This window comes from Geotrypetes seraphini, chromosome 6 (genome assembly GCF_902459505.1).
Source record: "Geotrypetes seraphini chromosome 6, aGeoSer1.1, whole genome shotgun sequence".
Classification (NCBI taxonomy): Eukaryota; Metazoa; Chordata; class Amphibia; order Gymnophiona; family Dermophiidae; genus Geotrypetes; species Geotrypetes seraphini.
Genome location: NC_047089.1, coordinates 112784347 through 112812177, shown reverse-complemented (window position 1 = coordinate 112812177; position 27831 = coordinate 112784347). Strand labels below are relative to the sequence as shown.

The 27831-nt window shown below is 44.7% G+C and overlaps 1 protein-coding gene across 1 annotated transcript in view; it reads right to left on the bottom strand.

The window, feature by feature from the left end:
- HERC2 (HECT and RLD domain containing E3 ubiquitin protein ligase 2) overlaps nucleotides 1-27831 on the bottom strand; it is a 3346202-nt gene that overhangs the window by 1808570 nt on the left and 1509801 nt on the right. The window contains 1 exon segment of the mRNA XM_033948978.1: nucleotides 9095-9237. Within this exon segment, the coding sequence (XP_033804869.1) occupies nucleotides 9095-9237 (143 nt within the window).

The following is a 27831-nucleotide window of genomic DNA, read 5'->3' as shown; positions in this document are numbered from 1 at the left end:
AAGGAAGTTTGAGCATCTTCTTAGGAGGTCGATCATAGTAACATATAACATAGTAGATGACGGCAGATAAAGACCCGAATGGTCCATCCAGTCTGCCCAACCTGATTCAATTTAATTTTTTTTTTTCTTCTTAGCTATTTCTGGACAAGAATCCAAAGCTTTACCCGGTACTGTGCTTGGGTCCAACTGCCAAAATCTCTGTTAAGACTTACTCCAGCCCATCTACACCCTCCCAGCCATTGAAGCCCTCCCCTGCCCATTCTCCACCAAACGGCCATACGCAGACACAGACCGTGCAAGTCTGCCCAGTAACTGGCCTAGTTCAATATTTAATATTATTTTCTGATTCTAAATCTTCTGTGTTCATCCCACGCTTCTTTGAATTCAGTCACAGTTTTACTCTCCACCACCTCTCTCGGGAGCGCATTCCAAGCATCCACTACCATCTCCGTAAAGTAGAATTTCCTAACATTGCCCCTGAATCTACCACCCCTCAACTTCAAATTATGTCCTCTGGTTTTACCATTTTCCTTTCTCTGGAAAAGATTTTGTTCTACGTTAATACCCTTCAAGTATTTGAACGTCTGAATCATATCTCCCCTGTCTCTCCTTTCCTCTAGGGTATACATATTCAGGGCTTCTAGTCTCTCCTCATACGTCTTCTGGCGCAAGCCTCCTATCATTTTTGTCGCCCTCCTCTGGCGTTAATCCAAAGTTTCCAGAAATTCTGCACTGAATTTGGAATCGGCCTCCAATTTAACAGGGAGGCCCTTTCCCAGCTGTCGAATAAATCGAGTAAAGGAAAGTTGCTCAGTGGGAGAAGAAGCTCTAACTGGAGAATGCCTCTGAGACTTTGATGCAGGAGAATCATCTGCCTCAGTAGTGGAAGGCGAATGATCTGGATTGGAGTCATTCTGTAAATCATAGTCCAAGAGAACAGAGGGAGAACAATGTTTTGAGAGGCACCGGTCTGGAGTTAAAATCTCAGCGTGCTTAAGCCTTCCCAGACTTTACCGAACTCCTGCCAGAGTGTCTAGAAGATGATGAATAATGTTGAGATGATGGGGACCGGTGTCTAGAAGACTGATGCTTCAATGCAGGGCTAGTAGGACTGGAACGGTGTTGAAGATCCTTGGGGCACACCAATGAAGCATAGATGGCACTGGAGGTCCTGGCAATGTTAGGCTCAGGCTGGGCCGATAATGGAGGAGTCAGTGTTGGAAGAAGTAACTGAAACTGGTTCCCGAGCTCCTCTTGAAACAGAGCATTGACCTTCTGCCTTAAAGTAAGCACCGGTACATGTAGCTTCGTCACCGGTACCACAGGTGCTGCAACACATTCCAGAGAGGATGACTCCGATGATGAAGCAACCCTCGATGGTGGAACTGGTCGATTCAGGGATTTAGTCTTGGTCAGCACAAATTCACTCGATGCCTTCATGTCTGAGAGGGTGGTGTCTTCTTAGCTGGCTTATCCGAGGGAGCGATGTTTTGCGACGCCAGAGTTGATTCTGGTGCCTCTGGTGGTGTCGCTGACTGACATCAGAGACTTCGATGTAGATGGTGTCACTGGCGCATCCCTTTCCATGCTGACACCAAAGAGTTTCTCTTGCTGAAGAATGTGATTGTTTATGGTACGCTTCTGAAGCATAGAATAATGCGTGCAATATTGAATTTAGTGTTCTGGACCCAAACACTGCAGGTACCAGCTATGAGGGTGTGTCTAAGAAATAGTGCAAGAACACCGAATACACATTTGAAAGCCGTCAGTAGGCATGACATCAACAGGAACACTGCCTCAGCCAAATTGAATTCAATGGCTGAGGCATGACTAAAGGCCCCAGTGGGAAAACCCCCATGGATGACTGAAAAAGAAAAAAAATGTAAACTTGTTTTTTGTCAAATTTTACGAGTAAGAAAAGATATTAAGAAAAAAATATTAAGAAAAGTGTGAGAGCAGGAAGGCAAGTTTATTACAATAACGAAGACCATTAAGAACACAACTTTAATGCTCAGCGGGAAGGCATTCGCACATGCGTGGTGTGAGCTGTCGCAAACTTTCTAAATTTCTTAAAGTGGCAATGCACTTTTAAAGTACCGGGGCTCCGTGGATGACATCACCCACATGTAAGAATATGCTGCCTGCTTGTCCTGGGATAATACAGTATATGCTGTGGTGTGTTTTTGAAACTGTATTTTAATTATGTTGTATTAACTGCTGTATTAGGTATAGCAGTGTTCTCCCCAGAAATGTTTTCTAGCCGGGTGGCATGAAAAAGTAGCCGGGCGGGGTGGGTAAATTTGGTAGTGGGGAAAATTAAGGGCTCCTTTTACAAAGGTGTGTTAGGGCCTTAACGCGCGGAATAGCGTGCGCTAAAATGCCCCGTGTGCTAGCCGCTACTTCCTCCTCTTGAGCAGGTGGTAGTTTTTCAGGTAGCGCACGCTAATCCGGTGCGTGCGCTAAAAACGCTAGCATACCTTTGTAAAATGAGCCCTAAATGTGTACTATTTTTATTAGTTAATTATTATTATTTTCCAATGCTCAATATGACTTCCTTTTTTAAGGTTTGACACTTGTGCCAGAATATTTTTACTAAATTTAAGAAGTATCCAATTCTAGAAGTGAATAATTAGATATGCGCCCTCTTTCAAATGGTATAGAGGTTTAAAAAAGGGAAACGCGTTAATGAAGTCATTAGGTTCAATCTAGCCATTTATTTCTGCATGAATTTAAACAACTAAGAAAAAAAAGATAAATATAGCTCATCCAGTCATACAAGAAACAGCTCTACAGCACCTCTAATAATGTTTTGATCACTAGGTTCCTTCTTGAGGTCTCACTGAGGATATAAAATAGATGTGATCCCCACTTCCAGACCTCTTCCACATAATTTATGGAGAGGTGTTACTGAGCCTTGAAGGAGACCTGTGTGATTGCACTACAGCAAAATGATAAAGTAGCAGATTAAGATCAAAGTGAGAGCTAGGGCAAAACAGTTTAGATAAAGATGCAGGTAATAATTAGCAATGTATCAAAAATATTTTAATTTTATTTGCTTATAATGTCATTTGAAAGCTGCTTGTTAATACAACTTTAATTTAATTCTTTATAGTGGGTGTGTAACAGTAAAGTAAGAATAGGGTCATTAAATCCTGTGGCGTACCTAGTATATATGACAGCCAGTGCTGATCATTTTTTTTTATGTAATGTAATGTAATGTAATTTATTTCTTATATACCGCTATATCCTTTAGGTTCTAAGCGGTTTGAAGAAAATATACATTAAGATTATAAATGAGAAGTAAGAAGGTACTTAAAAAATTCCCTTACTGTCCCGAAGGCTCACAATCTAACTAAAGTACCTGGAAATTAATAAAGAAGAGAAAATAAAGATGGTTGAAAAAAGAAAAATTCTATGTAAACCCTTCTCTATATAAAAAAGATATTTTTAGTAATAATCCATGAGTCACACAACAAGGGTGCACCTAGGAAAAGGTAGCATCTTAAACACTGCAGTGAGCACTAGAACACCAACACATGCATTGTAAAACTAAAGCCAGATCCCGCACAGACAATTGATCCTGCAGTCAATGCCAACTGAAAACTATGTCCTTTTCATACACACAGATACACCCTCGCCCAATATGGAATAATCACAAACTAAAAATAGAAATATGTAGACAAAAGTTAAACTGAATCAAGAAACCAGACTGCATACAATGCAACACCACAGAAACAATGACACATGTCCCCTATTACTGTGCAAAATATAAAGACAGTAGATGTAAATTTGAAAAAAAACTGATATATAACAATCACCACTTTACAAATTAACAAATAGAAATAAAACAAATAATGAGAAATAAGAAAATACCATTTTATTGGACTAATCCATTTTTCAATTAGCTTTCAGAGACCAAATCTTTCTTCAAGACAGTACAGTATAAAGCTGTGATGGTATCCTGTCCTGACCTGAGGAAAGGGGTTTAGTCTCAAAAAACTGCCTCATTTCCATTTCCTATTTATAAACTTTAATCAATAGTTACAATACTACTTGATTCTACGTAGAGCAACAAATTTTTTTCTACCTTTTGTCGTTTCTACTTTAATCATCTCTCTTCACTCTCTTCTTTCTATTCAACATTTGGCCTCACTCCCTTCCATGCAACATCTGTCATCTCTCTTTGCCCCTTCTACCCAGCCTCTGCCCTCTCGCTCTCTACCCCTTCCTTCTACTCTCCACCCTCTCTCTGACCCTTGCATCCACTGTCCACCCTCTCTGCCCTTCCTTTCCTATGACAGTCCATCCCTGGTGTTTCCATCTAGGGCAAGAACATGTACAGGAAAAAGATCCTTAAGGAACAACTTTGTTTGATACCAAAAAGAGACCCAATAAAATTATAATTTCCCCCAAAACACCACAAAAAATATGTATTTTGTGCATGACATGCAGAGTGACAACACACAAACCTAGAGGACTGGGTAAAACGAGAATCTTTCAGGCCCCATGAACCTCGCGGATCTCTACCTCACATCCTTAAAAATTTGCTTACCTCAAGGGTCTGTGGGTGTTAAAATGCCCTGCAGACCCCATGCCACAGAGCTGTGCAAGGTCTGTAGGATCCGGGCAATCCTTATTTTACCTAGTCACAGAGCAATTTTTTAAGCTGTTTACCCAGATGCTGTTTCCAGAAAAGGAAGGTTCAAATCTATGGGAATACTTATTTTCTTGGATGACTTTTTCAAAGAGAAAGTGCTCAGTGCTCTTAGTTTCATGATGGATGTGGTGTACCAGTTCTCAAAGAGAAAGCACCCACAAACTTTTCATTGGCCTGAAGTTTTGAAAAGAGCCCAGAGAAAACTCGATTTCTGTCATGGAACTACAACTCTACCTTCTTGCAGGACTTGGAAACAGTAGCCGTGCACATAGCCAGTTTGCGCAATCATTAACTCATACCAACATCTGTGCACAATGCACAGCATGAAAATCCCTGCACTTCAAAATCATACCATTGTAGGAGCTTCAAGTAGTAGCTCTCATCTGATGATTTGCCAAGATTTTTTCCCTGTATTGTAAGGGATATGATTTTTTTTCTAAACCCACAAAAAAAACAACTCTCTTCTGAGCTGCACACCTTAAGCACTGCAGTTCAAATAGCAAACAGCACTGGACAGTGCCACCATCAGGGCAGTACTACCAGTCCTGCATTCAGGGGCCCGGAGCTGAGAGGGGGCCCGGGCTCCCCCAGGGTCCTAGGCCACAGTCTAGGGGGGGGGGTGGTACGCCCCAGGTGCACAGGAGAGAGCTGGAAGGGGAACCCGCTGAGTTCAATTCATCTCGAGCCGCGAAGCTCATCTTCTGTTCCTACCTGCCCTGTCGCTCACATATAGCCGATTGGAAGTATTCCCCGATGTCAACGCTGACGTCGTAGGGAGGGCTTAAGCAAAGCATGCCCTCCGACGTCAGCGCTGACGTCGGAGAATACTTCTGATCGGCTATTTGTGCGCGGCAGAGCAGGCAGGACACAGGAGACAAGCCTCTCGGCTCGAGCTCAGTTTTGCTGAGAAAGTTGCAAAGATGGGCTGGGAGGCAAACGCGGAACACAAAAGGGGGGAGGGAGTGCGTTTTGGACACAAGGCATGAACTTGAGAGGAAGGGAGGGAAAGAGATGCTGAGGTGGGGGAGGGAATGGGTTTTTGGACACAGAAGGCATGAACTTGGGAGAGAGGAAGGGAGGGAAAGAGATGCTGAGGTGGGGGAGGGAATGGGTTTCTGGACACAGAAGGCATGGACTTGGGAGAGAGGAAGGGAGGGAAAGAGATGGTTGTGTACACGGGGAATAGAAGAAAGGAGAATTTTTGGTCATAGGGAGGGAGTGAGGTACAGATAGTGGAATACCAAGGTGGGAGAGGGTGGGGGGTCCGCCCCGCCCCACCCCGGGTTTACGTCCCAAGGGGTTGCACAGCTGGCCACCCTCCAGTGTTCTCCCTAGGCCAGCAAACTGCAGCTCTTTAGCCACTTGAGTGCCACCGCCATCGGGAACAGGCCGGCGACGAGTTCTCCCTGCTTTTCCCTGTGGGGCCGACCAACTCTCGCCACTCACGTCAATTCTAACGTCAGAGAGGACATTCTGGGCCAGAATTCTGGCTGGCCTAGAACGTCCTCTCCGACGTTAGAATTGACGTCGGGTGGCGAGAGTTGGTCGGCCCCGCGGGGAAGAGAAGCAGGGCGAACTCGGCGCCGGCCTGTTCCCGATGGCAGCAGTGGCAGCCTATTCCCCAGTGGCGGTGGCAGCATTTTCCCAACGGTGGTGGCATAGGGGAGGGCAGGGAGAAAGAAAGAAAGGGGGGGACAGGAAGCCAGAAAGAAAGAAAGGGGACAGGGTGAAACAAAGAAAAATGGGGCATGGAGAGAGGGATAAAGACAGACATACAGAACGAAAGAGGGTGTGGAGAGAGAAAGAAAGAAGGAGGCAGGGTGAGAGAGAGAGAAAAACAGACATACAGAAAGAAAGGGGATATGGAGAGAGAGAAAAATAAAGAAGGGGCAGGGTGAAACAAATAAAAAGTTTGGGGAGGGAATGAGGTCTGGAGGAGAGGAAGCATACAGGAGGCTGAAAGAAGGGAAGAAATATTGGATGCACAGTCAGAAGAATAAAGTGCAACCAGAGACTGATGAAATTACCAAAGGTAGGAAAAATGATTTTATTTTCAATTTAGTAATCAAAATGTGTCTGCTTTGAGAATTTATATATGCTGTCTATATTTTGCACTATGGCCCCCTTTTACTAAACCGCAATAGCATTTTTTAGCGCAGGGAGCCTATGAGCGTTGAGAGCAGCGTGGGGCATTCAGCTCAGCTCCCTGCGCTAAAAACCGCCATCGCGCTTTAGTAAAAAGGGAGGGGGAAAATTTGTCTATTTTTGTACAGTTGTTACTGAGGTAACATTGCATAAAGTCATCTGCCTTGACCTCTTTTAAAACCCGCAGAATATAAATGATAATTAACATTTTCTCTGCGTACAGCGTGCTTTGTGTTTTTAAAATTTTATTGTTGGTAGATCATTTTGACTTGGCCACAAAGGTAAGGGGGAGGGAGGGGAGCTGCTGAAAGACATCTAGTAATCCTTGCAGACTTGACTGTGCAGGGAATTATTTTTGTAAAATCATGTTTTGTTATGTGACTGGCATTATTTAGACTTTAATTTCTATGAATGAATAGAATGAAAATGATATAAATTACTTGCTTGTTTTTATGTGCGTGCGCTGAAGGAAAGTGGAGAGAGAGTGGGCTGAGGACGCTGAAGAGAAATGGGGAAGAGAGAGTGGGGAGAAGACGCTGATTTATAAATTGGCAATTGTACAAAATATTGTTTCTTTTTTATATTCATCCATAGCTGCATGTTAATGATGTGCTCATATGCACTTATTTATCATCATAACATATACATCATCATTAACATGCAGCTGTGGATGTGTAAGGACAGGCTGAGGAGGATGGATGGGAAGGAAGGAAGGTGCACATATCAACATATCGTACATTTTTAACATGCATGATGCAGCTATAGGCAAGCTGAGGAGGATGGGATCATACAGATGTGTATGTTCAGATATGCGCTCAGATGTGTAGTTTTTTTCTGATATATTTATTAAGCTTACAGTATTTATAAAAACATATTTAATACTTGTTACAAAAAATATTGTGCAATTGTGATCTACTTCTGGCCTACAAAGGTCAAAAGAAATCCTTAACTGAGATTTTACATTCAAAAGTGAATTATAGCTACTAGCACTATTATTTATTAGTTATTTATTATGCAGATGTTTGTTAGTTTGTTATTAGTTCGGGGGGGGTCGGGGGGGGAAGGAGTGTGTGGGGGGCCCAATAGGATTGCTCAGTAAGGGGCCCAGAAATTTCTGATGGCGGCCCTGGCACTGGAACACAATGAGAAAACTCTCTTTGCTACCCATAGATGCATACAACTGATTAATAATGACTTGCTGTCCTGCCTCTTTTGGGGCTCGATGGGCTTTTGCTGTGAATTAGGAAAGATCAGAGCAACTGACCCCCTTCCTTCGCCAGGAAATTCAAGTGGCAGAGGCACAACTCGGATTCTGCTCTCTCTCAAGAAAAAAATGACATTACAAACCAAAAACTAAACTTTCCCAAGGCAGAAACCCCCCACATGGTCTTGATCACCCTGCTTGACGGAACTGAAGGGAACTTGACACCTTTTTTTTCCTCCCAGAGATGTCCCAGACTCACTGCAGCCACATGATCTGAGCAGAGGCATTATCAGCAGCTTTGTGGGAGGTGTTCTTTACACTTGGCAGCAGGATTATTCTGCTTTCTGGAGACAGGGAAACATACCCTATCAGAGGACAGAGCCTGGTTAAAAAAACAGCAAAATAGCTCAGTAACCCTGGAGGCAACCTGAGGACTGCCTTTCAGATCAGCTTCTGATGTGCCGTCCCGTGCTTATCGGCAGTGATTTGTATTTATTTCACAGGCTTCCCTTCTCTCCCCCCCCCCCCCCCCGGACGTAACTTCCGGTTTCGAAGGGAAGCCCCGAAGCATGAGTTCTACGGGCTAAGGCAGCTGCCTGTGAAATAAATACAAATCACTGAGTTTGCGTCTTCAAGCCGGTGAGAGGTGTTTTTTTTGTTTTGTTTGTTTTTTAATGTTGAGCGGCAGCGGCAGCAGCAGGATTTGCGATAGGTGACAGCCGGGCGGTCATCTAAATTAGCTGGGCGTAGCGCCCGGCTGAAAGGCCCTGGGGAGAATACTGGGTATAGTGAGTACGAGATTTTTTTTTCTTTTGTGAACTGCCTAGATCTACTGGTGGGACGGTATATAAGAAAATAAATTATTATTACCTAAAGCCCTACCTCAAGTGACCTTGCTCAACTTATCTAAGATATCAGGTCCTTCTCAACCTTTTCAAACACAGTATGTGAATATTTATAGGTTGTTGTTGGTTTGTTTGGGGTTTTTTTGCCAAGCTAGAAACATTTAACAAAAATGTGTTAAGTTAAATTTTTATACAGGATGAATCAAGCCTATTACTTCTGAAGCTTCTGTTTTTAATACTAACCACAGAATAAGCAGCTTCTGCTTCTTCTACATCTTCTATTAACTCCTCATCAGAGTACTCATCAGATATAGTCTCTGCATCTGATAGATCCATAACCTGTATATCAGGGTGATCCAAGAGCCAACCAACCAAGGCTTCTACACCTGGAAAAATAAAACTATATTAAATGAACAGTATAGTCAAACATTATACAATAGGACTAGTACAGAGAGGAGTGGGATATGACAGTAAGAAAGTAGGAGAGTGTAATTCTCTAAAGGTCACCTGCATGTAAGTGTGAATTCTACAATGGCAATTAGAAACATAATTGCCATTATAGAATACTATCTTTAAGTTGGCATTTATATTCCAACATTTAGGCACGAAAACTTACCCCATGCAAATGGCAATGTCCATGCCTAAATATTACAGTCATACACCTAGCTTTTCTTATTATCTAACCTTAGTGTGTAAGTGCACAGACCACTCATCTCCTTTCCATATCCACACCTATTTGCAGTTACATGCTAAAGTATTTGACTGCTAAGTTTACAGAATAAGTGCCAATTAACTCCAATCATTGCCAATAATAGATTTTAACAGCTAATCTGTCAATTAAGTACAGTCAACTGTATATATTCTAAAAAAAAAACTGCATGTGAATGCCAGGGGTGTTCTGATTCAGACCTAGGAAATAACTATGAAGTGGCATTCTGGGTCTGAATCTGAATCTGAGTCCAGCTAGACCTCAACAACTGAGTGGAGACTTGATTGAGGGCAACTGAACATTGATGTCCTTCAGATCCTGGAGAATTACCCTGGAGAATCATTGACCCTGGAGAATCATTGATGTCCTTCAGACCCTGGAGAATCACTTATACCAATGCACTGCAGATAGATTTGAGGGTGGCAGATATTGACTTTGAAGCCCTTTGAGGTCTTGGTGTTAATGAATTTTCTTCAGGGATGGCATAGACTGTAAAGATCATCAAAAAGAACTTCTGCATTAACAGTGACTTCAGCAAGGTTGAGGCATCACATCCAATAAGTATATGTTCCAACCTCTCATTAATCTTCCTGTTGAAATTCTCTACAAAGAATGTTACTGACAAATTGCAGAGGGTCAACAAGTGAAGTCATATCCTCCTGAGTCACATAAGTATTATTAGTTACCATATATACTCAAATATAAGCTGATTTGAATATAAGCTGAGGTGACCTTTTTTCCCACAAAAAGGTTGACTCAAACATAAACAGAGATTAGAAATTTGGGTGATCCTGGTGAGAAAGTCTTTAAAGACTAGACATCCTTGCCATTAACACAATTTTTTAACTTTAAATATTTTTATTAGCGCAAAAACACAAAACATTTAGGTTCCGATACGCAAAAGGTGGGAGCTGGAAGGTCTTGAGCATGCACAGATGCTCAAGGCCCCACAAAAGATCAGCATACACTGGTGGTAACAGCTTTATTCATCGTTATGGTATTAGCTGTCTAGCCTGGTAAGGAGAATGTAGCGGTAAGGAAAAGGTTGTGGCAGTGGGGTACAGTGCAGGGTAATGCTGGGTCAACTGGGAGGGGAGCCGTGCAAGAGAGTGCCATTGTTAATAGGAGGCCATGAAGGACAGCATCGTTGGTCATGGAGGGGAGTGATGACAGCAGCATTGGTCATTGGGGGCATGTAGGACAGCAGCTCTGGTCATAGGGGTGTGTGTGTGCACAACAGCAGCTCCAGTCATTGGGAGGGGGTGTGCAGGAGAACAGCTTCAGTCATCAGGTGGAAGGGCATGCAGGAGAGCAATGCCAGTAATCAGGTGGTGGTGGGAGTGCAGAAAAGTAGCACTCATTGTAAAGGAGGAAATATTTTTTCACTCAGAAAATAGTTAAGCTCTGCAATGCATTACCAGAGATTGTGGTAAGAGCAGAAAGCGTAGATGGTTTTAAGAAAGGTTTGGACAATTTCCTAGAGGTAAAGTCCATAGTCTGTTATTGAGAAAGGAATGGGGGAAGCTACTGCTTGCCCTGGATCGGTAGCATCAAATTTTGCTACTCCTTGGGTTTTGGCCAGGTACTTGTGACCTGGATTGGCCACCGTGAGAACGGGCTACCATTGATCTGACCCAATAAGGCTATTCTTATGTGTATAGAAGTGCCAGCTACTGGTTGACTAAAATATAGATTGAGATCCCTATTCTTGGCCTTTTTTTGGCCCCAAAATCTCAGTTTATATTCAAGTATATACGGTAACTGATATTGATTTGATGGAAGATTCAAGAAATTGTAAGCATGGAAAAGAATGAGTGGTCTTACAAATAATGTCAGCTCAAGAATAAAGCAACAGCTGGTACATCAGCATGAATAAAACCATGCACCAACCGAGTATCTTATTGATACTTATCTCCCTCTACCTGATGCTTAATACCATAAACTCTCATGCCAATAAAGACTTTAGACAGGGCTCAATCAATATACAATCCCTGTGAGCTCTAACAATCATTGCTCATTGTTGAGGATGATCAATGCACTCTGTCACCCATTGACTGTGCCAAGCACTACTGCTCACCCATTCCCTTAAGCTGAGACAGCTCAAGATGAAGTTGGAAAGCACATCTCTTCCTAACCAGTCTTCTATCATTCCAAATGAAGTAATCCTCCCAGCATTAGGTTGGGGGGGAGGGGAATTACAAAGCTCAGAGAAGGAAAAGCCCACTGCAAATATGAGCTCTACATTTCATGACCAGAGAGGGAGCCAAAGAGCACAGGACGTTCCCTCAGCCTGAAAGTTTGAGGCAGGGCACACACACCTTAAACAGGTGGGGAGCTTGGTTAGTGAGGCAGAGGCAGAAGCAGAAACAGAGGCAGGAAGTGCAAAACTGCACACAGCTGAGAGGGGCACGTCAGAGATTGCTGAGGAAATGGAGATAGACAGCAGTACCTCAGAGAAGGAGACCCAAAGCTAGGAGGCAAGCTAGCACCAGCAATGGGATAGGACATGGAAACCAATACAAACAACAGTCAGCCAGAAGCAATGGAAGTCTGCTGAACGAAGTTAAGTGTTTATTGTAAAAGATGGTGGTATGCTAAGGGACTGGCTGAGACCACTTTAAAAAGAAACTGATACAGAAATGTTTTGGTTTTTTTTTTTTCCTCAACTGTTTCTTTTCTCTGAATACTTTGATTCTGAAGCTAACAATGAAAGTTGTTTGGGAGGGTCTGTGAAAACCAGGTGGGTTGTAGGATTATATTCCAACACTATTGTACAGAATCATCAACTCTCCACCACTGCTGGGTTCACTGGCATGTAGCCAAGTATAAAGGTTACAGATTACCTAATGCGACCATTTAATTTTTTCCTCAAAACAGGACATCTACTTCCTGTTTCCGATTGCAAGTTCCTGTTTTGTTTTTTAGCGCAGGCAGCTGTGTTGAATGCCTCATGCTGCTCCTGCCGTTCATAGAACTCTACGAGTGTCAGGAGTTACGCGGGGCATTCATCAAAACTTCCTACGCTAAAAACCGTTATTGCGTTTTAGTAAAAGGTGTCATAGTGCAAAATATAGACAGCAGATATAAATTCTCAAAACGGACAAATTTGGATCACTAAATTGAAAATAAAATCATTTTTCCTACTTTTGCTGTCTGGTGATTTCATGAGTCTTTGGTTGCAATTTTTTCTTCTGACTGTAAATCCAATATTTATTTCTTTCTTTCTTTCTGCCTCCTGCATGCTTCTTCTCCTCCAGACCTCATTCCATTTCCCAAACATCTCTCTCTGTCCCTCCACAAATCCAACTTTTTCTTCCTCTCTCCCTGCTTGACCCGACATACTCCACTCCCTCCCCCAACTTTTTCTTTCTTTCTCTCTCCCTGCCTTGACTTTCTTGACAACTACATCAATTTGATAAACTCTCTCTTGGCTCCAATCCTTGACATCTTTTTTATCATACTGAACTCCTCAAATTGCTTCCAGCTCCAAGTTCCCCGTTCATTTTTTTCTCTCCCTGTCTGCCCCAAGCCACCACTGCCAATTTCTCCCTGCTTCCCCACCGCCAATGCAGCAACAGGGCCTGTCGAGGCGCATGCAGCGACTGCACAACAGCTGGCCCACAAGCCTTCCTCTGACGTCAATTCTGGCATTGGCAAGGAAGTTCTGGGCCAGCCAATTCCAGGATCATGACTCTAAGAAGGATAATGAATACATAAACATGAGTCTGGCTAAACACAAGAGGGGTGGAAGGAAGTTGGTGCTCAGGAAGTAAACAGATTTTGCAGAACTAATTGTCCAAACCAACTGTCTCTTCTGAACTTTTGTTCCAAACAATAGAGAGAAGATATGGATTGGAAAATAGATACTTTGCAGATGCTCTCAATGGAAGCAGAGAGAAATGAGCCACCAAAGTAGCCATAGCTCAGATATTGTGGGCTGTTATATGGCCCTGGAGCATCAACCAAGCTTGAGTACAGAACTCAGTCTATTAGGGACAAAACCCACAAAAAGCTGGGATGATCCTCCATGAGGTTTAGTCTAGACCAGTGTGTATGTCAGAGCATGTTTGCAGTCCAAGATATAAAGACCTTGCCTCTCCAGGATTCATATACGATTTTGGAAATAAAACAGGCAGAACGATGGATTGTTTGAGGTGGAAGTCTGATATACCTTTAGGTAGGAATTTTAGATAAGTTAGAAGCACTACTGTGTCATGGTAGAAATCTTTTGTAGGTAGGATACAAGAAATTGAAGTTCACATCACATGGTGTACATAGGTGAGGGCAATGATGAAAACAACTTTACAAGTGAGAAATTTAAGAGAGCAAGATATAAGCAGCTCAAAGGGAGACTTCCTGAGAACAGACAGTTTGTCCAAGGAGAGTGAAACGTACTGATATCACCAAGATTATAAATGAACCAAATTGGTTTTTAGATCAGAGCTAGAGAGATGGAGACAGTAATCCAGTATGGATGGCAATGGACAGGTGACGGATTCCAGATAATGCAAATACACCAGGAAGAAAATATTTGTCCATTTGAAGCATTACCAGTGCCAAATGGTTCAAAATGGTTTCTATACTTTATGGAAATTAAGAATTATTAGAGCATATTTTGATATTAATTCATTTTGATTATTAGTTCAATCATTGGTCCTTAGTCAGCTTGATTGTTGTTACATTGTTCATCTTACTAGAGCTCAAAAAAATCTTCAAAGATTACGCATAATACAGAACGCAGCAGTTAGATTAATTTTTGATTTGAAGAAGTATGATCTATTGTCAACTGCATTGGTTTCCAGTTGAAGCACAGATTAAATTTAAATTTGGCTGTATTTGCTTTAGAGCATTAACAGGTCTACTCTCAGAGTATCCTATAGAATCTTTCATTATTACAAACTCCAAACATTCTAGGAAATCTCATTCATTATTCTTATTTACTTCTGCAAAGGGATGCAAATATAAGAAATTCCAGGAGCGTCTACTGTCCTTTCAGGCAGCTTCATGGATTAGGGGTCTGACTCACATATTTACATTTTCAAATTTGTATCAACAGTTTTGGCATGCTCTAAAGAAGCATCTCTTTACTGAATATTTTGGAAGTTAGATATTGGTCGTTCATCTTGCTGGAGCTTAAAAAAATTGTTAATTCATTTTATTGCTAATCTCTTTGAACCGCATAGAACTTAACGGTATTTGTGGTATACAAGTGAGCTTTTATGTTATGTTTTCTAGACACTTCAATTACAGCTGTACTAACAGAGCTCTGAATAAGCCTCGTGAGCTCTTTCAAGTTGTGAGGGATTTAAGTGGGGATAAAGTAAAGGGGCTGGCCCCCTGTACGTTTTCAGTGGAGGAATTTAACAACTTTTTTGTAATGAAAATTGTGCTCATTGCTAATACATCACCAGTGGTGGAAGGGGAGGAGAGACTTTTGATTGGCGGGGTTGATGAAGGGGAGGAGTGGAATGCTTTTTCAAAGGGTGGAGGAGGATGACGTGCGGGTTGCTTTAAGTTCCTGAACACCCATGCAATCCTCTGGAGATACTTGCTCTGTTGGGGCTTTGAGGAAATTAGCAGTGAAGGTGGTTCTGATGCTCACTAGGATTATCAATGTAATTTTGGAGAGTGGTGAAATTCCAGAATCATTGAAAATTTCAACAATTAAACCTTTGATGAAGGACAAAAAAGTAGGGTCCCGAGAACTGCATAATTTTTGTCCAATAGCAGCATTACATGTAGTGGCAAAAATAATGGAAAAAGTGGTTTATTCCCAACTTCATCAGTTTCTGCAGGATCATCCATATCTTGGATGATCATCAATATGCATTCAGAAAAAAAAAATAGTTCAGAGACTTTGTTGGGTATCTATGCTTGATGAATGAGAGTGGGTTTAGATGAAGGAAAACAATTCTTGATGGTGGTTTCTGGATATTACAGCAGCATTTAATACAGTGGATCATGCAATATTGTTAAGCAGACTGAGGAGATGTGGGATTCATGGATTGGTTGTAGCCTGGTTTGAGTCTTTTTTGAGGGGGAGACAGCAGGAGGTGTTCATGAGAGAAAAAACTGTTGAGTCATAATGAGGTCAAAATAGGAGTGCCACAGGGATCAACTCTTTCTACAGCCTTATTCAATTTGTATCTTGTTCCACTATGTAAACTGCTTTCGGACTTGGACGCATCCTACCGACTGTACGCTGATGACATCCAATTATTTTTCCTCATTGAAGGGGATTTTGATGCTTACAGTTGGTAGTGGTAGCGATTAAACATTGGATGGACTGTAAAAGGTTGAAGCTAAGCATTCAGAAGACACAGGTGTTATGTTACGAGAACCCTGGGTGCTAATGTTCTGGAGACAGTTGAGTTGCTGGGGGAGAGTACTGGTGAGGCGCAAAGTGAAGTATTTCAGTGTGCTTTTGGACTCAGGACTCACTATGAGAAGGTAGATTGTGACAAACCTACTGCATCCCCGAGGTTTATCACAGGGAAATATAGTAAAACATACAAACCCTGGTGCAGAAGGGATGACCAGGGCAGTGCCCAAGAGAGTAAGTCAGCTGACTACCCTTTAAGCAGTGAGGAAGAATGGAGACAGAACCTTGAATGTTTTGATCCTGTCCCCTCTCAATCTCCTCTGTTCGAGGGACAAGAGACCCAGTTTCTCTAATCTGTCGCTGGTGACGTTCTTCCAGTCTGAGTATTGCCCATTTATCCCCACTCTCTGTTTCCTATGCTCCAGCCAGTTTTTAATCCACGTGAGTATTTCTCCTATTCCATGGCTCGCAATTTTCCAAAGTAGTCGCTCATGCGGAATCTTGTTGAACGCCTTCTGAAAATCCAGATATACAATGTTGACCATGTTGCCCTTGTCTATTCTGCCTGTTTACTCCCTCGAGGAAGTGCAGCAAGTTTGTCAAACAAGATCTGCCTTTGCTAAAACCGTGCTGACTGGTCCTCATCAGCCCATATCCGTCAAGGAGATCAATGATGTGGTCCTTTATTAGCGCCTCTGCCATCTTTCCCGGTACCAAGGTCAGACTCACAGGTCTGTAGTTTCCCGGATCTCCCCTCGAACCTTTTTGAAAATCGGCATAACATTCGCCACTTCCAGTCCTCTGGAATCTTTCCTGTTTTGATCGACAGATTGGCTATTAGTTGAAGCAGTTCAGCTATGGTTCCTTTCAGTTCCTTGATGACCCTCGATGGATGCCACCCAGTCCCGGGATTTATATCGCTCTTAAGCCTATAAATCTGCCTGCATACCTCTTCTAGATTGACTGTCAACCCTGTCAGTTTACCGTTTTTGCTTCCAGCATATAGCCTGATGGGTTCCGGTATGCTGTGTATATTCTCTTTGGTAAATACAGATGCAAAAAATGTGTTCAGTCTATCGGCGACTTCTTTGTCCTCCTTTAGCTCTCCTTTATTCCTTGGTCATCCAACGGTGGTTTCCCTTTACTATATCGAAAGAATGGCTTGAAGTTTTTCACCTCCTTGGCTATTTTTTCCTCGTAGTCTCTTTTTGCCACTTTTACCGCCTTATAGCACCTGCGTTGATGATGTTTGTGCTTATTCCAGTTTTCATCCGTTTTTGATCTTTTCCATTCTTAAACAAGGTTTTTTGGTCTTTGATCGCTTCCTTAACCTCTACAGTGAGCCACGCCAGTTCTTTATTCTTTTTCTTCTTTGATCCCTTATTGATACGTGGTTTATATAGATTTTGCGCCTTGGTAACCGTATCCTTAAAAAGAGACCAAGCTTGCTCTAGCGTTCTTATAGTGTTTATCCTCTTCTTAATTTTCTTCTCCACCATGCATCTCATCCCTTCGTAGTTTGCTATTCAGAAGTTTAGGGTCGTGGCCGTTGTTCTAGACTGATGTTTTGCCCCTATTTTCCAGGATGAAGTGTATCATATTGTGATCACTGCTCCCAGCGTCCCTTCTACTTCTACATCCTGTGCTGGTCCTCGCAGCCCATTTAGAACTAAGTCCAGAATTGTGTTTCCTCTTGTGTTTTCCTTGACAAGTTGTTCCAGGAAGCAATCGCCTACAGTTTCCAGGGAACTTGGTCTTTCATATGGAAAAAAACAAACAAACAAACAAACAAAAAACAATAACAAACCAGTTACTTTCAGACCAAGGTTCTGTAAAAACTTTAATATCCCTCGAGAAGTTGTGCCTTCCCAAATGTCTTTCTTTTTGGTTATTTTATTTTAATAAATGTAATTTATCCCTCTATTCCTTATGTATCACCATAGATAAGAGTGTATGTTTTTATTGTTTAAATGATTGTTATCTGTCCACCCCAAAGTTATTATTGTTAAACACATTGAATGTTTTGATATTGCGTTCAAATCAAAATTTTAATAAACTGAAAACTTGAAACTTTAGCACCGCCGGAGGTTCCATTCTATCCTCAGATAGTTGAAGTTGCCCATGATAATTGTGTTGCCTCCCTTGCAGTTGCATTTAATCTCATCCATCATTTCTCTATCAATTTATTCGGACTGCCCTGAGGGTCGGTAGTAGATGCCTATTCTCGTTTCTGATCCATTTAGTAAAAAGGGTCCCTGTGTTATGTTTATTCATGTTCACTATATCTAATAATACATTTTATTTTTTTAAAAAAGAGAAATTGTTCAGTGTGGACATATATAGAATAGGGTAATGAATGGGACAAACTTTTTCACATCACTCCATCTCATGATGTGTCAAACAGACATGATTACTATTACATTCTGACCCTCCCTCAACCCTGGTTTAGATATATATGAGTTGTCAAGGCTCTCCCAGCACTGAAAATATCAAAACAATGTGTCCTCTACAACACTGAAAATTCTGTCTGAACATGTGACCAGGGTGTTAGCCAAAATTGGGTAGTGTCAGCTCTTAAGCCAGTTTAACGATGACTGAAATGGAATTCACACACAGCTACCTGATACGATCCGCAGCACATGATACTTAACTGTACAAAAAAAATTATGGCAGAGAGATCACGTGATGCCGTGAGCGGGTGAACAGCTTGATTTGCCGGCTCCAGAGCCTCGTCCCTTCACATAGCTAATAAAAGTAGGAATTGGGGGGGGGGGGTGGGGCGCTAGAGAGCCCGAACAAGATGGAGGCTTAGGTCCGGAGCTCCTGATAGTGATCCCAATATACAGCGCATATCATCCTTTCTAACCTGCTACTGCATCGCTCTTTCCATACGCGAAGATGCCTCAACCTAAACAAGGTAAAATAGAGGCTGCTTTTGCGGCCGGACACATTCGGGCGCGAAAAGGCCGAAACAAGACCCGCCGACGCCAACCAAAGGGGACGCGCCCGACCACGTGTCGATCCCGACATTACAATTTCTGAGCAACTACAAATTAATCTCGAACATGATGTCCGAGAGCAAAGATGATATTAAAGATATCAAACATGAAATTATAAACTTAACTGAAAAGTTTTCGGCAATGGATGCTCGCCTGCTCGCACTGGAACGCAAGCATCAGGTTGTTGATGAGCTTGCCACTAATCAGAAAATGGACCGCCGAGCCCTGCATAGTGCTAGAGAGTCTGCTGGAGGACCTCGGTAATTGCGGCAGGAGACAGAACCTTCGCATCAATGGCTTACATGAAGGGACGGAAGGGTCGGATGCCTGCAAAATTTTTCGAGGACTGGCTTCCTAAGGTGCTTTCCCTCAAGTTCGATCGGGCATTAGAGGTGGAGCGCGCCCATAGAGTACCGACCAAGGCATCGGCAGGTTCCCAGCGTGCACGCCCTATGGTGCTGAAATTATTGCGTTTTCCACATGTTGCTATGATCCTGGAGAAAATGCGATCTCTGAAAAAAGTAGAATGGCAAGGACAGTCGATTTACATTTCTGCGGATTACACTAAGGAACGGCTGAGAAGCACCACAAATTTCTGGCCCTGCGCCCTCGCCTGCGTGCCATTGAGGCCCGCTTCAGTCTCTTGGCTCCTGCACGCTTTAAGGTCCACATATCACAACAGAACTAAAACTTACACTGATCCTAATGAAGTAGATAAATTTCTGAAAGAGCAAGAAGATCTTATCCATATGGACACTTGATCATCTACATTTTATTTGCTCATATTTGCTGGAGTCATGATATAATGTGCTGATGTGTGCGCAGGGCTGCTGCATATTTGTCTGATGTTTTTGATCCACTATGGTGGTTTTGGGTGCTGTATTTCCACTAATTCTATTTAATGTTTGAACCATTCTATTACATTGGGATTGCTGGGGGGGGGAAGAGAGGACTCTGAGCCTCCATGTTGTTGCTGTGTCTCCTCCCCTCCACAAGCCCTTGGGTCGCCTTATGGGCGGGGTGGTTACAAGGCTCTTGTCTTGTGGGTGGCCGGGAGTTGTTGTAACTGTTGGGAGGTTGGGGAGGGTGTGCGATTGTGTGTATGTATGGGGTTTTTCTTTTTGAGTTCAGCCTAAGGCAGCAGAATCTATATGTGCAATTTAAATGGCATGGGATTTTCCACAATGGTGCTGTACTGTTCTTGCTCCTGATCCAGATACTGTTTTTCCATGATGGCTGTATGTAAAGTTTTATCTTTAAATATTAGAGGTTTGAACCATCCTATTAAGAGGAAAAAAATGCTGTTGTTCTGTAAACACCATTCCGCACAGGTGGTTTTTTGCAAGAAACCAATTTGAATGTCACTGAATCTACCAAACTAAAGAGAGATTGGGTATCTCATTGTTTTTTTTTTTCTCCAGCTGTGTCCACCAAGGGGGGGTCGCTATTCTTCTGTCTAAACGCCTTCAATATTCTATAATTGACTCTTCCCATGACTCTCAGGGCAGATGGGTATCAGTTACCCTTAAAATTGCCTCCAGCAGAGTTCCGGCGGAAGCGTGGGGATGTAGGGTCGGGTGCTTTGCAGCTCCGATGCTCCCGCCACAGACATTAATCATTAAACAGGCGCATTTTCTCCCGGACACCGCTCCCCTACGCACTGGGGTTGCAGCGATCGCGTCCTCGAGCCAATTTTCTCCTGAGCGAGGCGGAGGGATGGCCGCAAAAACGCCGGCGAAGAACCGCGATAGGGGGAAGACGCTGGAGGCTAAAATGGGCGGCGCCCACGCTTCTACCTCGCCGGAATCCCCTAGAGCTCCGTGTGGATTTCGGAGGTGTCGGCAGAGGTGCAGGCTGCACTGGAGGGCACGCTCGGCGCTAAGCTGCAGAAGATACTAGACAAACTGGATTCGATGGACCAGCGTTTTGCTGCCCTCACCTCCGAGGTTCGTGATACCCAGCAGAGGGTCAGCAATACAGAGGACTCGGTCCTCAGACTGACCTCAGGAGCAGGGGGTGCAGGCTTCTTCATTGGCAGAGCTAGAGGGCCAAGGTGGAGGATCTGGAAAACCGGTCCCGCCGGAATAACTTGCGGTTCGTCGGCCTCCCGGAAAATATCGCGGAGAGTGATCTGGGGGACGTCCTAGAGCATTTACTGACGGAGTCCCTGGCCTTCCCGGAGAAATTGGGTCCCCTGCATATTGAGCGAGCTCATCGTCTGGGACGGCGAAGGGACGGCGCAGAACGTCCACGGGTGGTGATCTGCAGGATTTTGAATTACAGACACAAGATGGAGGTGCTCCGAGCTTTACGGCAGGGGAAGAAGCTGCTATATAATAATGTCTCCATTCTTGTTTTCAAGACTATTCGGCGGAGGTTTCCCAGGCTCGTCGCAAGTTCTCTCCTCTCTGCACTACACTGGTTCGTCGTCATGTGCCATTTTCCTTGCAGTACCCGGCACGTTTGCGGGTGATGATCTCCGGTGCGGCGCACCATTTTGACACCCCTGAGGCCGCTCAAAGATTTGTAGATGAGCATCTTCCTGCTGACTCCCCATAGACTTTGGAGACCTCGCTGATGTATGGTGTGGATTCCCCTGTGAGTGGCGGACTTTGGATTTGGAGCTTGTCAGGACAATTCAGTGGACCGTCCTCTCTGATTTCTCTTGGTCTCCTGTTTGACTTGCTTCTGCTTTGGCTTAAGGGGGGGTGTGAACCTAATGTAGCGGGGGACTGATTGATATCTCTTGGGGGGGGATGGTGGGGTGTGTGTGAGTAGTGTTGGGGGTGTGATGATTGGGGGTTCCATTGGTTTTGGTGTGCTGGAAGGTGCGTGTGCAGGGCCCGAGTGATGTATGGCGAGGGGGGGGGGGGGTGGGTGTCTGGATGTTTTGCTGATCCTGTGGTGGGAGTGTCCTGCTTTTGGGAAGTGGCAACCGTTTGGTTGCGTAGTGCTTGGTGGGTAGGGGGGGTCTGGGGGGGTTGGGGTGGGTGGGTTTTTTGGGGAAGGAAGAGGGGTGGTCGTTTGGGGGGTTGGGGTTTTCCTAGGTTCAGGCAGGTGAGGGTATGGAGGGTATCTTGGTGGTTAATATGGCTGGGGGGGTGGTGGCTGGGACACTCCTCTGGTCTGACTCAAAGGGTTCTATTGTACTGGCTGTTTTCGCTCTACCTTGTTTTTCCTGGATCATAAATTGATTTCTTGGAATGTGGGGGGTATCAATTCTCCGATCAAACGATTTAAAATTTTACAGCAGCTAAATCGGAGGCGAGCTTCATTGGCTTTCTTACAAGAAACCCGGTTAACCTCGGGGGAACACGCTAAGCTTTGTACATGGTGGGTGGGGGAACATCTGGAGGCGCCGGCTCTGGGGGGTAAGGGAGGTGTTGTTATTCTCTTTCGTAAGGGCCTCTCGCTGCAGATTCATAAGGTCCTCAAGGATCCTGAGGGCCGTTATTTGATCGCCTCGGTTACTCTTAACAATAAACCCCTGTTGTTATGCAATCTCTATGCTCCTAATAATCCCTCTGCCAAATTTTTTCGGAAATTGCGCACTCTTTTGTTACAATTTGGGGAAATTCCTTTGTTGCTTGGGGGGGATTTTAACGAGGTTCCGGATCCTCGGCTAGACCGCTCTACCTCGGTGGGGAGGGAGGCCCACAAGTCTTGTACGGGGGCTCAGCTTTTGGCCACTTCACTGGATCTGTTGGATGTTTGGCGGGTTCTGCACCCGGTGGACCGGGATTATTCCCATCTCTCTAGGGCCCATGGTACACTTTCGAGGATAGATCTAGTTCTTTTGTCCAGGGAGTTACTCCCGGTGGTTCTGGACGCAGTGCTTGGCCCCATTGAGATTTCCGATCACGCTTGGGTGAGTTTGGACTGGCAGTGGGGGCCAGCCAGGGGAGGTGGAGCCCGGTGGGTATTCCCATGTCATCTGTATCGGAATGCTCGTTTTCATGATTTTCTGTTGAAAAAATGGGGCGACTTTCAATATACCAATCAGGAACATAGAGAGGACCCCATTCTTTATTGGGAAACGGCGAAGGCGGTACTGCGTGGGGAGATCTTGGCATTTGCGGCCCATGACACTAAACTACGTCACAGGGCAGTGTTGGCGTTGGAGCGGCGGGTTTTGTTTTTGCGGAGACGATATGCGAGTAGTGGTTCGCTGGGGCTCCGGGCGCAGCTTCTGGAGGCTCAGCAGGAATTGAATGAACTCTTGCATAGGGGAGCGAAGCGTTCTCGGGACCACTTTAAATTCCAGTTATTCCGGTTTGCCAACAAAAGTAGCCGGCTCTTGGCTCGGCTGGCCCGCTCCCATCGTGGGGCGCCGGGGGTAGCGGCTTTGAGAGATTCACGGGGAGGTATTCATCATAAACCTGAAGATGTTAGCCGTATTCTGCGAGATTTTTTTTCCGCTTTGTATGAGCCGCCCGTCCCGGACCTCCTTGATGGTAGGGTCTATCTGGATAGTCTGGATTTGCCCCGATTGTCGATCAGTGACTCGGAAATGCTGGACTGTCCTATTACTGCTGAGGAGGTGGAGGGTGTGATTCGCGTCAGCCCGTTGGGCAAGGCACCGGGGCCCGATGGTTTCCGAGGGGAGTTTTATAAGCTGCTTGTTTCGGAGATTGCCCCGATTTTATCGGACATATTTAACTTAAGTGTGGCTAAAGGTTTTCTCCCCCGTTATCTGAATCTTGCGCAGATTATTGTTTTTCCCAAGCCGGACCGGGATCCGGTTTTACCGGAATCCTATCGACCTATTTCCCTGTTGAATTTTGAAACGAAATTGATGGCTAAGGTGTTGGCCAATCGTCTGGCCCGGGTACTGCCTTCTCTGGTGTCGGATCAGCAGGTGGGTTTTGTGCAGGATCGTCCGGTGTCCAAAAACATTCGTCGCATTTTGTTGGCTTTGGAGAAGGCTGGCGTGGAGGGCATCCCCGCCCTGCTTATTAGTTTTGATGCTGAAAAGGCGTTTGACCGGGTGGGGTGGGGATTCCTCTTTGCTGTTGTTCGTGCGTACGGATTTGGCCCTTTCTTTTTCAATGCTCTCCAGGCGTTATACAGTGATCCAACGGCGCAGATCTCGGTGAATGGGGGCCTCTCGGCCCCCTTCCCAATTAGGAGGGGGACCCGTCAGGGCTGCCCTCTTTCGCCCTTGCTTTTTGCTCTATACTTGGATCCCCTGATTCGGGAGCTGCAGTCTAATGTGGACATCCGGGGTCTTTACTTGGGGGCCACACATTTTAAGATTGCAGCATTCGCGGATGATTTGTTGGTATTTTTATCTGATCCGCATCGCTCCTTGGCTACTCTCTTGGAGAGCGTTCGGGAATTCGGGGATTTCTCGGGATTCGCTCTGAACCTGACTAAGTCTGAGGCGTTGGCCTCCTCGGAGGGCCTCCGGGAGTCCTGGGATGGGACTTTTCCATTGAAATGGGCGGATTCCTCTTTCCGCTATTTGGGTATTCAACTATCAATGGATGTGCGGGAACTATATAGATTGAATGTTAAGCGGCTCTTGACTTCTATGGGATCCCTTCTGGCTAATTGGCGTGATTTGCCGCTCTCACTGATGGGGAGGGTGCATCTCTTTCGGATGGTACTCTTCCCTAGGTGGTTGTACGTTTTGCAGACGCTTCCTCTGTGTCTGCTACAACGGGACATTCGGGCCTTTTACTCTTTGCTTTCGCGGTTCTGTTGGGGGGGTCGGAAGCCTAAGCTGAGGTGGCGCTTGCTGGTGGGCTCGTGGGGCCAGGGGGGCTTCGGGGTGCCGAATCTTAGGTTCTACAATTGGGCGTGTCTATTGCGGCATATCCGAGATTGGGCCTTGGGTACAGCTCTATATACGGATATCTCCCTTGAACGGGATTATTTCTATCCTGCTCATCTCTTGTCTCTTCTCCACGCGCGGCTGGCGGAGGTGCCTCTTCCTGGTCGGCACAGCGTCTTGTTTCGCCCTCTTTGGGAGGTGTGGCGGCGGATACTTCCCCTGTGGCATCAGGATCCCCGGGCTAGTGTGCTGTTGCCTCTGTCTGGTAATCTTTCTTTCCTCCCGGGGCTGGGGCCTTCCATCTTTGGCAGATGGAGGGCTAAGGGTTGTGAATTTCTCTTTCAGGTTTTGCGGGAGGGGGGGGGAGCTGCAGTCTTGCGCTGATTTGCAGCAGGGTGGTCTGCCGTCTCTTGGCCTTGCTTACGCGCATTGTCAGTTGCAGCATTATGTGCACTCGCTCCCTAGAGATTCCCTATCCTTGTCCTTTGGGATGCAGTTCAGAGCATTTCTGGAGGGGGGGGAGGATCCGGAGCCTCAGATTTCAGTTTCCTTTTTTCAGCGGCGGCTGGCGGCCTTGGGGCCTCCTCATGATTTTTCCTCAGTTTTGGAAGCCTGGCAGAGGGATTTGGGGAAGGAGCTGGGGGCGGATTGGTTGCTCCGTGCTATTCGCCGGGTCCCGGCCTTGGTATTTAATGCGGAACTGCGTGAGTGTCATTACAGGACCCTGTTGCGAGCCTATACCCCCCAGAGCCAAGCCTTCTATATGGGCTGTGTGGACACCCAGATTTGCCTCACTTGTAATACAGAAGTGAATTCTTACTTTCATGGCTTTTGGAGTTGCGAGAGTGTACAGGGGTTTTGGGGGGCATTGGCCTCTTTCCTGCAGGACCTACTGCGAGTTCCTGTCCCTCTTTCTGTTTATCACATGTTGTTTGCTCACTTCTCTGGTTTTTCGGTTTTTTCTTCTGCTGAAAGACTATTTTTGAGCAAATGTTATATTGTGGGGAAAAAATGTATCTTGAACCATTGGCTGGCCGACGTGCCTCCCTCCATTTGGTATTGGAGAAATAAAATACATGAGTTGGTATGTTGGGAGGCCCGGCTGGCGTGTTCCTCCGCTCGTAAGAGCCGTGATTTTATCTGCACTTGGTCTCCTTACTTGGACTGTTTGCCCCCACGCAGTCGTAGTCAAATTGTGAATAGATTGCAACTGTACTCGGCACCACCTGTCTGACCTGGGACATTTTCTGTGGGGGTGGGGGGAGGAGGGGGTTGGGGGGGCTCAGGGGGGGTTTGGGTTAGTTGGGGGGAGTTTGGGCCTTCTCGTTTCCTGAAGAGGACATCAGAGTCCAGTCCTCTTGGGGGGGAGGGGGACCTCATTTGATTGTTTTTGAAAAAGTTTCTAATCCTTGTCTGTATTCTATGCTTGTGAGATGTTATTCCATTTGCCAATAAAAAAAGTTTTATAATAATAAAATTGCCTCCAGCAGATACACATTCCTCTCGATTTATGGACCCAATAATGCAGACCCGAAGTTCTTTCATGAGATCTCTAGGGTGTTGGCTTCCCTTTCCACAGACTATGTCATTGTGGGTGGAGATTGGAATCTAGTCCTTGATACACACTTAGACTGTAAATCTCATTCAACTTATCGTCAACCGTCGACACATTCCCTCTTGTTAAATATTCTCCAGTCTTATGACCTCGTCGATGTCTGGCGTCTATTTCATCCCAAAGATCAAGAATATACTTTTTGGTCAGCACCACACGCGTCTGCTATGCGGTTGGATTATTTATTGCTCTCTAATTCAATCTTTGTCCATCATCTCTTGTCCTCTCTCGGACCACTCTGCTATTTCAGTAATTTACACTATTTCAGCCTCCTCACCTTCTACACCCTCATGGCGGTTGAACACTGCTCTTTTGACTGACTAAGAGTTTATATCCCAAGTTGAGATGTGGACAGCTGACTATCTCATGCATAACGATACACCACTTGTTTCCTATCAGACAGTCTGGGATGCCTACAAGGCATATTTAAGGGGACGAATTATAGCCTATTCAGCTCATCTTGCTAAAGTACGTAAACAATCTCTTCTTGATCTTGATACTCAGATAAAAGTGCTGGAGACACGATATCATATCTCATCTGATGCCCCAGATCTGCTGCAAATTCGTAAATTGAAATTTCAATATAATTCCATTATGTCTGAACAAGCTGGTGTATTGCTACTTAATGAAGGTGCTTTATATTATGAGCATCAAAATAAAGCAGGTACCCTCTTAGCTAATTACCTTAAACAAAAAAATGAGCTCATCATATTACTGCTCTTAAACCGGAGGGCTCTCTCATCACTGACCCTGTCATCATCTCTGATCAGTTTTGCTCGTTCTATGAGAAATTATACACATCAGGGGCCACTCCCTCGGAGAGTGACTTTGATGAGTTCTTTTGGGGCCTACTGCCTCCTTCGTTTCCATCTAAATTACACACAGAGCTTAATCTTCCTTTAACCGCCTCGGATATCAATATGGCCATTGGCAGCCTGCGCTCAGGCAAGGCCCCGGGAGGAGATGGCCTCCCTCTGGGTTTCTATAAAACTTTTCAATCCACTGTGACTCCACTGCTCCTTCGGCTCTATAACGACTTTCTGGATAAGGGTTCGAGTGGGGGAACCTTTACGGAAGCGGATATAGTGGTTTTCCCCAAACCCGAACGGGATCCATTGCTCCCTAAAAACTATAGGCCGATCTCTTTACTCAACTATGATTGTAAAATCTATGCTAAGATTCTTGCGGACAGACTCGCCAAGGTTCTACCTTTGTTCATACATCCTACTCAATGTGGTTTTGTTAAGGGCCGACTTACTGCTGATAACTCCAGAGTACTTTACCATGTGTTGCAGGCCGCCCGCAATGTCTCCATCCCTCAATGTGTGATGTCTCTAGATGCCGAAAAGGCTTTCGACTATGTGGAATGGAGATATCTGTTCTATACCTTACGCTGGTTCCAATTGGCAGATGACTTCATTGATATGTTACGCCTTTTGTACTCTAATCTTAGGGCCAGATTGAATGTGGATGGTCATTTTTCATCTTATTTCTCTCTATCTCGGGGAACTCGTCAGGGGTGTCCCCTATCGCCCCTCCTATTCAATCTGGCCCTGGAGCCC